Source organism: Plasmodium brasilianum, chromosome 8, assembly GCF_023973825.1.
Source record: "Plasmodium brasilianum strain Bolivian I chromosome 8, whole genome shotgun sequence".
In the NCBI taxonomy this organism is placed as follows: Eukaryota; Apicomplexa; class Aconoidasida; order Haemosporida; family Plasmodiidae; genus Plasmodium; species Plasmodium brasilianum.
The window spans coordinates 1,697,085-1,707,645 of NC_090121.1; the positions used below are offsets into that span (position 1 = coordinate 1,697,085).

At 27.8% G+C, this 10,561-nt stretch overlaps 3 protein-coding genes across 3 annotated transcripts; 2 read left to right on the forward strand and 1 right to left on the reverse strand.

Annotated features, from left to right (window-relative positions):
- Nucleotides 1-1,150: 1,150 nt before the first annotated feature.
- Nucleotides 1,151-2,418, forward strand: MKS88_002522 (60S ribosomal protein L7; the record flags this gene model as incomplete). Its single annotated transcript, XM_067215540.1, has 3 exons — nt 1,151-1,156; nt 1,432-1,557; nt 1,777-2,418. The coding sequence occupies 3 exons, from the start codon at nt 1,151-1,153 to the stop codon at nt 2,416-2,418; spliced, it is 774 nt and encodes a 257-aa protein (XP_067073956.1).
- A 2,141-nt stretch (nt 2,419-4,559) lies between these two features.
- Nucleotides 4,560-5,339, forward strand: MKS88_002523 (40S ribosomal protein S12; the record flags this gene model as incomplete). The annotated part of the gene is made up of 2 exons (XM_067215541.1): nt 4,560-4,640; nt 4,992-5,339. 2 exons carry the CDS (start codon nt 4,560-4,562, stop codon nt 5,337-5,339), a joined length of 429 nt encoding a protein of 142 aa, XP_067073957.1.
- A 1,021-nt stretch (nt 5,340-6,360) lies between these two features.
- MKS88_002524 (40S ribosomal protein S23) lies at nt 6,361-8,023 on the reverse strand (the record flags this gene model as incomplete). The annotated part of the gene is made up of 3 exons (XM_067215542.1): nt 6,361-6,609; nt 7,286-7,464; nt 8,014-8,023. 3 exons carry the CDS (start codon nt 8,021-8,023, stop codon nt 6,361-6,363), a joined length of 438 nt encoding a protein of 145 aa, XP_067073958.1.
- Between the last annotated feature and the right edge of the window lie 2,538 nt (nt 8,024-10,561).

The following is a 10,561-nucleotide window of genomic DNA, read 5'->3' on the forward strand; positions in this document are numbered from 1 at the left end:
TACGTATGTATGTATAAATAATTTATGTATGTATGTACGTATGTATGTATAAATAATTTATGTATGTATGTACGTATGTATGTATAAATAATGTATGTATGTATGTACGTATGTATGTATAAATAATGTATGTATGTATGTACGTATGTATGTATAAATAATGTATGTATGTATGTACGTATGTATGTATAAATAATGTATGTATGTACGTATGTATGTACAATTGTATAAATATAGAAATATTATTAGTAAAATTAAATAGCCCTTTTGGTTTGCTCCCCCTACACCACGCGCCTCATATGTTGCATACATACGAATATTAATGCATAAATTAAAAAAAGAAAAAGAAAAAGATAACCTGGTTTTCAATTGGTAAATTATCTTCACTAATTATATACAAATTTCTTTTTTATTAAAAAATATAGGTGTGAGATTGTTTATTTTTTGAAAATTTTTATTCCCTCATATTGATTCTTATTCCTGACACCTTTTTTTTTTTTTTGATTAGTACCATTAATTAGCAGCTTTAGCACATGCATATATATGCATACTATCATTATATACATTAGTATTTTATTAAGGGTATCTATTTTCGTGCCTTCACTTAAAAAATATACGTTTATATTCAGTCGTTAATAAAAAAAAAAAAAAAAAAAAAGAAAATCTTCCCATGAAACAATTATTTAAATGTGTCAATTATTCATTAGGCAGAATTTACAAAAACCTGTATTAAATGCAGAATAAAGGGTAATTTGTTTTGATACGTTCACCAAAAAGGGATACATATATACATCTACATATCCATATATATATATATGTAAATATATGTATACGTGCCGATTTTATTTATTTTTATTTTATACTTTTACTTTATTTTATTATTTTTTTTTAATTGAGTAGTTTCCATCGCAGTTTTATAATTTTGTAATTTTTGTTTTATGACGTTTAATAAATGTTTAAAAGGAGAAAATACAAAATCGAAAAGAAAAAGAGAGAAATAAACAAAAGAAAAAAATAAAAACAAATTTGTGAACGTACGATTTTACGTGAACTCGACAGAATAGCACATTTGGCAAATCATCTTTTTTTTTGCCTTAAGAAAGGAACATTTTTTTTTTGGCACTTTCGCTTCATTAAATAATTATTAACCATGGCAGTAAGATTAAGCACATGCATATACATTTATTTATATGTATATACATGTATATGTATTTATGTGTATATGTACATACATACGTACGTACATACTTATATATGTGCAACTGTTATACTATTTGCGCGTGGTCAACGCGTCATGTATTCGCCTTCTCACGAGATATCCACATTTGAGTGGGAAAACAGTCTTATCGCCGTGGCCTTTATATGTAGTAATATAAATTACTAATTTTTTTTTTTTTTTTTTTTAATTTCATTTCATTTAATGTTTTGTAGGATAGGTATGAGGAAAAAGATCCTAAAGAAATAGGAAAACATATGATGAGTTTGAGAAAAAAAAAGGCATTGAAAAATAAAGCACTGAAAGAAAAGACCAAAAAAAAAATGAAGGCGCTAAAATTGGTAAGATGTGAACAATATAGCAAATATGCATTTTTACAAATATATATATGTATGTGTATGTATCGTAATTTGTTTGTCCATTACAATAGTACATATGACTGTATAGTTGGTTAGTTCTCGTTACGCATAATGCTATAATTTAATGTATTACCTACTCCTATTCGTTTGTTTCTCTGTTCGCCTATTCTCTTCGTTACTACTTCTTTGCCACTTCACCAGATAAACAAAAAGAAAAGGATACAGTTGCGAGAGAGGACACTAAAGTACGAAAAGCAGTATGAGGATGAAAGGAAAAAAGTAGCAATGCTAAAAAGAGAAGCTAGAAAGAATAATTGCTTTTATAGAGAAGCTGAAAAAAAGGTGATTTTTGTTATTAGATTGAAGGGTGTGAATAAATTATCTCCAAAGGTTAGAACAGTATTTCGCTTATTGAGGTTGTTACAAGTACATAATGGCGTTTTTGTTAAGGTAAATAAAGCAACTAAGGAAATGTTAAAAATTGTTGAACCATTTGTAACGTATGGGTATCCAAGTGTATCAACTGTGCGTAAATTGATATATAAAAGAGGATATATAAGAGTAGGAAAAGTAAGAAGATATAGTAGAAAAAAGATTCAAGATAATGAAGACATATCAAAGCATTTAGGAAGGTATAACATACATGGTATTGAAGATATGGTATATCAGATATATACATGTGGTCCTATTTTTAAAAAGGTTAATAATTTCTTGTGGGCCTTTAAATTAAAACCACCTAGAAAAGGATTTAAGGCAAAAAGACATGCGTTTAATGAACCAAGACCGGGTGATTGGGGAAATAGAGAAAACCATATTAACGAGCTAATAAACAGAATGATTTAGGGGAAAAAAATTGATATCCAGGCGTCATCTTATCACGCTTGCAGCGTTCATACGAGTGGGTGTAGATACGGCACACATGATGTATACATATATATATATATATATATATATATATATATATATATATATATATACACATGTGTGTATGTGTTTTTGTATAGGCAGGAAAAATGTGCAATGTATTTTATTTTATTTTATTTTTTTTTCTTTTTTTAAAAAAGTAATACTCTCTTATGCCTTATGTTCACTTTTTTCGCGTACATTCTTGTGAATTGCGCTTCGTTCTATTTAGGCAGTTGCGTCATGCTCGTAATTACTTTATTTTATTTTATTTTATTTTTTTTTTTTTTTTTGAATTAGCAAATTTTTAAAATATTATGAAGAAATAAACCAATAAAAAAAAAAAAAAAAAATTTAAAAAAAATAAAATATTTACGCATATACGCGTCATACTAAATGAACGGAGCTAATTTTTTTTCGTAAAAACGAGTTTTACTATTTCCCGTTTAAAATTAGTGAAGGCACTGCAACTTCGAGTAATTACTTCTACATAAAGGGAAAAAAAAAAAAAAAAATACCTTAACATGATACCTACTTATCGCGATTTTTATGTATACACAATTTATTGTAATAAATAATATTTCATTCCTTTTTATAATTAATGGTAAAAATGGAGCAGTCGGTTTGTTTTATTTTTCATATGACTTGCTCCCCTTCGGAAAAAATAAACATTCTTCATTTTTAGTAATTTGACCTCTAATATATTATGAAGTATAAATGAGATTGGGTTTTACAAATAAAGATACTACACAGAGTTTATGCGCACCTACAGCTTCTTTTTTCTTTTTAAATACAATACATAGCTGCTCTCCCTTTACAGGTGCTTTGTTTTTATTTATTTAATATGTACCTTTTTTGGGATTACCCATTATTCTATTTTTATCAAATTTACAATCATTCCCTAGCAAGCAGAGTCACACGTACAAGAATATATATATAGATATATATATAAATGTGCATAAAATATGTACACAACGTGCGAAGCACACGAATACTTTTATGTTTATAAAATTGGGAAAACATAAAAAAAAAATAATCCTCATTTATATGCTCAAAATATTTCATTTTACACGTGTGTTAGAGAAACTGAGTTTTTTCTTTTTGAGCCATACTTTTCAGTATTATGTAGAGGTAGAGGGGTACACTCCTGAACATTTTTGTTTTCTTCTCCGAAAAAGAGAAATAGGGGTTAATGCCAATTTTGCGCATACATAACTTTATACGAACGTACGTTATTCGTGTATGTGTTCATATATACGTATGTTCATATATACGTACGTTCATATATACGTACGTTCATATATACGTACGTTCATATATACGTATGTTCATATATACGTATGTTCATATATACGTATGTTCATATATACGTATGTTCATATATACGTACGTTCATATATACGTACGTTCATATATACGTATGTTCATATATATCTGTATTTATAATATCTTTGTTTATACTGAACTACGTTTTTAAGGTTATACCCGCGGCACACCGCTACTAACATTCACAAAGTAGGTGCTAAGTTCTTTTGGAATTTCTAGCATTCAGAGAAAAGCAAATCAGCAAAAAAAAAAAAAAAAAAAGAAAAGAAAGAACAAATGAAAGAATACATGAAAGAATACATGAAAGAATACATGAAAGAATACATGAAAGAATAAATAAAAGAACAAATGAAGGAATAAATGAAAGAATAAATGAAAGAATAAATGAAAGAATAAATAAATATTCATAAATGTATACGTATATTATGCACTAGTAAACAAAATGCGACACATGGAAGAAAAAAGCTCGGGGCTCTAGCACATGATTGAAATGAATAGCCATATACATAAACTACGTACAACAACGTACTCATAACAAAATTATTGGAGTTGTTTTTAAAAACATGTCAAAGCATTTTTTTATTTGCCCGCTATTTTTAAATTACAAAAAATACATTTTCACATATTTCCTGTTGTATAAATTTTATGAAATTTTTCCCCATTCAATTTCTTTTTTTTTTTTCAAATTCTTCTTTCTTTTAATTAATATTTTGTTTTTCCTTTTTTAATTAAAATTTTTTTTTATTTTTTAAACCATGACGGATGCTGAAAGTGTTGATAATAATGTAGTAGTTGAGGAGAAGGCCGTTTTTGACAATACCACAGCTATACAGAAAGTAAGTGAAAAGAGGATGAGGAAAAAAAAAAAAAAAAAAAAAAATGAAAAATATGATATGAAAAATTGTGCAAAAGGGGGAAAAAAAATAATATAAAGTTAATGTTGTTCATAATGGCATGTTCGAAGGGGCGAATGCATACTGTATGAACCTATGTTTGCGTTGATATGCTGTAAAAGTGAGAATTATGTATGTACATGTATATATGTGATGTATTATTTATTTTAGTAACTGTTAACATGTTCATATATATACTTTATTATGTATATATCTAGTCACCTTTGGGTATAATGACCTATGTACCTTCTGCATAGTAATTCTCGCACACATTAACATTGAATATTTTTATAGGTAATCAAGAATGCGTTAGTTCATGATGGACTAAAAATTGGTATAAGGGAAGTTATAAAAGCCATCGAATCTAAAGAAGCAAAAGTATGTTTCTTATCAAATGTATGCTCGGAACCGGCATATAAAAAGTTAGTTACTGCCCTTTGTGCAGAAAAGAATATTCCCCTATTTATGGTTGACAACGATAGTAAAGATTTAGGACAATGGGTTGGTTTATTTAAATTAGATAAAGAAGGGAATGCAAGAAAAATTATTGGAGCAAGTTCAGTTGCTATTATAGATTTTGGGGAAGAATCAGCAGAGAGGGACTTCCTCATGGCGCAAAAGCAGACTGTAGGGGCTGCATAAAATTTCCATCAATTATCAGCACCACGTTCTATACGCATAAATTGAAGTATTATATATATATATATATGTATATATGTATATTTATTTATATATACTACATATATTTTTTTTTTTTTTTTTTTCTCCCCCGTCCATTTTGCTGTTCACACACATTATGTAATGTTGGTGCGTATCGATTATAACTTTGCCATATCAAAACTGCATATCATTTTGCATATAAAGAAATTTTTAACAGCATAAAAATGAATAAAATATGGAAAATTTTTTAAGTTATACAGAGAAAGGGAATCACTAAAAAAAATAAAATAAAAAAAAAATAATGAACGCTTTCGAATTGTTGTACGCCCGCTTATGCGCATAATATATACATATATATATATATAATATATATGTTAAAACACCTTCGCGCGCGCTAGAACAGCGATGCGGCATAACACGCCTTTTTTCCCAAAAAATTTTGCATTACAATATTTTCACGTAAAAAAGAAAAAATTCATTTTCACATATTGCAATGAAGATGACAAACAGTTGTACATTTTTTAATTTTTTTTTTTTTTTTTTTTTTCATAAACATGCTTTTTTAATAAGGATCATATATAAATGTTGCAGTTTTACTTTACTTTTTTTTTTTTTTCGTCATAAATCGGTAGCAATATTAAAAGGTTGGAAGCTGAAATAAACGTTGGCCCTGTGCTTTAAGCGCGAAAAGCACACCCACACCACACCTGTATGCATTTATATCTATGTCTATCTATCTACATATATATATATATAAATATAGATAGATAGAGATATATATATATGGATATATAGATAGATATACACATGTTTACATATGTGAAAACGCAGCACATGTATGGGTATACCACGTATGAAAAAAAAAAAATAATAATAAATAACATTGTCATCTTACAATGCAAATATATATATATATATATAAATATATATATACATACATACGACAGTATGTGAGACTTAAAGGAAAGGGAAAAAGCACCTTAAGCCACGTATGTGCAAATAATTACGATCTTGGTTTTTCCTTTTTTTCCTTAAATAATGCTAATAAGGAAACCCTGGCCACTTTGACAACTTTAAATTTAACCCCTGGCAAATCACCAACTGAATGTCCACTTCTACCAAAACCTGACACTAATACTTCATCATTTTCGTCTATAAAGTTTAAGCAACCATCTCCTGGAACAAATGCTGTTATTTTTTTTCCATTTTTTATTAACTGCACACGAACACATTTTCTGTATGCGGAATTAGGCTACAAAGGGGGGAGGGCAGAGTAAAAAATGGGACGTTCACATGTAACATATGTATGCACACATATACGATATACATACATACATAGATGCATACATACATGCATACACGCTTAAATACATACATACATGCTTAAATACATACATAGGCATATACTAATATGCAGCAAGGGTATGTAATAAGTTGAGGTGGTTCAAGCGAACGTGGAGCGGTTGTTGAGGAACAAAAATATTTTTATGCATAAACAACCATAAAAATAAAAAAAAAAAAAAATTGTTTTCCTTCAAAATTTTTCTATCCATCTTTTGACCCATCAGCTCTATACACTGAACTAATGGCACACAGATGGAATCAGGGCGGGAGTGTGTAGAGGGTGGAGGTGTATTACTTTGTTGTTTTTTATTTAATATGCCTTTCATATTGTTTCCTCCTTATTTTGTTGTTTTTTTCTCTTTGCTTTGCAGTTTATTTTTTTCTCCATTCGGATATTTTTTACTTATCTTTTTTTCCTTCCATCCCTCCTTCCCCTCCTCAAATCTTTTAACTATTGCATACTTATACGTACTCCACTCATTTCAAGTATTTTTCAAAAGTATAATACAAACAATTTGAATAAATGACGATACATAAAATATGTACACACACATACAAGAAATATTTCTTTTCCATAATTTTACCTGCTTTGCTTCAATGGCAACTTTTTCAACAACTATACCCTTCGCATGAGAACTTCCCCTGAATGGGTTAGACTTCCATCTCGTTCCAAGATGAGATTTTTTATAGCTCTTATCAGCCCATCGTTGTGTTCTTCTTCTGATTCTTAATTTTCTTGCGGCCCTTAATCCACTTGGTTTTCCTGTTCACGCATAAAAAGCAAAATATTTGAAAAAAAAATTTGACAATAAATTATGTCGATAAATGATGTCGATAAATGATGACAATAAAATATATGATAATACAGAAGGTTCATAAAATAAACTGCATCACATTCCACTGTACGCACAGTATTCCTTTTTTCTGCGTACAAAGAGATTATAAAACATACTTTATATACATGTATACATATATATATATATATATATATATATATATATATATATATATCTATGTATATATATGTATATATGGTAAAATTCATATTCATATTATATACATTTAAAAGAAGATTAATTATGTTTTTCTCTTTATTTCGTTTTTCCCTCTCTGTCACTGTTAGTACATACAACATTTATATATTGTCATCTTTTCCACACATAAGCACATACATATATATATACATACAAATACGTAGGTAAGCATACATAAACATACGTAAACATGCTTACAAACGTACGTACGCGCATGTATACTTCTTAATTGTAATCTTGCAAAAGGTATGTAAACGTATGCAATAACAATTTCGTACCTGATCCCATAGTTCAATTTTAAGTTTAAGCAAAATGTAAAATGTGAATTGTTAAGTTTTCATAAAAAAATAATCTTTTGTTTTCTTTTATTTTATGTCCCTCTTTTTCCAGTAAAAAAAAAAAAATAAAAAAAAAAAAAATATATAATGATTATAAAGATGATGCTGCTAATAACGATGATGATAAAACTTTGCTGAAAAATACGTTAAATAATTATAAGATTTTTCTGCATACAATTTTTTATGGCAAATATATTTTTTATATCATATCTTTACATTTATATAAAATTTGGTAGACCAAAATTGAGAAATAAACTCCACCCACAGGTGCATACACGGCAAATATAAGTAGTCATGTAGTCGTACATGTATGTATATGTATTATGTACCATATATCTAATGTAATGTAATGTAATTGTAATATATGTATATATATTCGTGCGCTTAACAAAAAAAAAAAAAAAAAAATTGCTCGAAAAGCTACCCAAGTAAAGAGTGTTAAGTGGTTAGAAAAATCTCTTCTTCCTCTGGATAAAATTTTTTTTTTTTTTTTTTTCGTATATATTGAAAAATCTTCCAATAGGTATATTTATGACCATATATAAGTATTATTTATTATGTATTATTATTTGCATATTTTATGTACGTACTTATGTACTCACGTATTAAGTACATAATTGTACATACTAAAAAAAAAAAAATAAAAATCTACCTAACAGATAAAGCAGTTCCTTTATTTTTCTTACAAACTCATTTGAATTTAAGTACAGGCATTTTTTGCACAAGATAAAATGTTTACGTAAAAAAATAAATAAAAAAATAAAAATAAATAGAAATTTTTAAAAATATAAAAATATAAAATATAAAATATAAAATAAAAATACAAAAATAAAAAAAGATAAAATTAAATAGGACGTTTTAGTTGAGCTCTGACACACTACGTATGCTTCCTCATTTTTAATGAAAAAAAAAAAAAGAGGTATTTTTAGTATACACCATAGTAATAATACATTTGTTTCTTAAAATAAAGCTGTTAGTAGTAACACACGGCTGGAAATGTTAATGAAATGATGCAATGACAACGGGTAGTTACTAAATCTGCGGTAGCTTCGTGTTATATACATGTTTACAATTTATACTAATTTATAATTATTTTTGCATATACACGTATATATGGGTATGTGTGTATGGACATATGTGAAAGGGGATCCAAATGTACGCAACATATATCGTTTATTCATCGTTCATATCAAATATCTAGTTCCTGCACGTAATTCACATATTCTTCAAAATTAGGAACAAATAATATATGTCTTCATAAAAGGATATCATAGCTACATTTAGGTTTACTTTTTCTTTTTTTTTTTTTGTTTTTTCTACGTTTATGTAGTGTATACACTTGCACACACGTTGTATCCATATTGTAATGATCTTAAATATTTATAAAGGTATTATATCAACATTAAAATATTTTTCCTTAACCCTATTACCATAAATGCGAAGAGGTAAAAACAGAACAAAAGGGAATAAAGCCCTCCTTTTACATATGTTAACGAAATAGCTCAATTTATTACCCCTTTTAATTCGAAAAAAACTTTGAGCGAAAATTAAAAAAAAATTAAAAAAGGAAAAGAAAAGAAGCGAAATGAAAAAGAAAAGAAGCGAAATGAAAAGTAAAGAAGCGAAATGAAAAGTAAAGAAGCGAAATGAAAAGTAAAGAAGCGAAATGAAAAGTAAAGAAGCGAAGTGAAAAGTAAAGAAGCGAAATGAAAAGTAAAGAAGCGAAATGAAAAGTAAAGAAGCGAAATGAAAAGTAAAGAAGCGAAATGAAAAGTAAAGAAGCGAAATGAAAAATAAAGAAAGATAAGGTAAAGAAACGAACTGAAAAAACAAGGGGAACTATAAATCTTTAAACTTTTAAATGCCCCTCGTATTTCCAATTTGTGTCTTTTTGGCTATGTGCTTATATTAGTATACCCCTATTTAAGCTATCGTCAATTAGTCTATTTCCCCGTAAGGAGTTGGGGAAATTAAAATTGCTAGTACAATAATTTAACACATTTTGTTGAGTGGTAATGAGTATAAACACAAACACAAGTACGTATCCATTTTCGCTTTATTTACAAACGTGCTAGTAGGCCAAAAATATAATGTCATTATATGTAATGAAAAATGATGTGGCAAGCTCTGATTGTTTTCTTTAAAATAGCTTCATGTTTCACATGACTGTGCATAAAAAATAATCGTTCCTTTTTAATGTAAAGAAGAAGAAACAAAATATAAAAAAAAAAAAAAAAAAAAAATGGTTTATCCTTCAACTGCTCTTTCTTGGTGTTATTTTGAAATTTTAAAAAAAATTAAAATGCGCGAAAAATAGTGTTATGACATTCGTAAATATGTAAATAGGTAATTTATACCTTAAAAAGGGGAAAAAAAAAAAAAAAAATTTACCTCCTTTACAATAATTTCCCTTCTCCCTCCTCCGCTAGCAACACAGGGACCTTATATAATTTTGTCGTTCCTTGGTTACTCCTCGTTGAATCTGAAC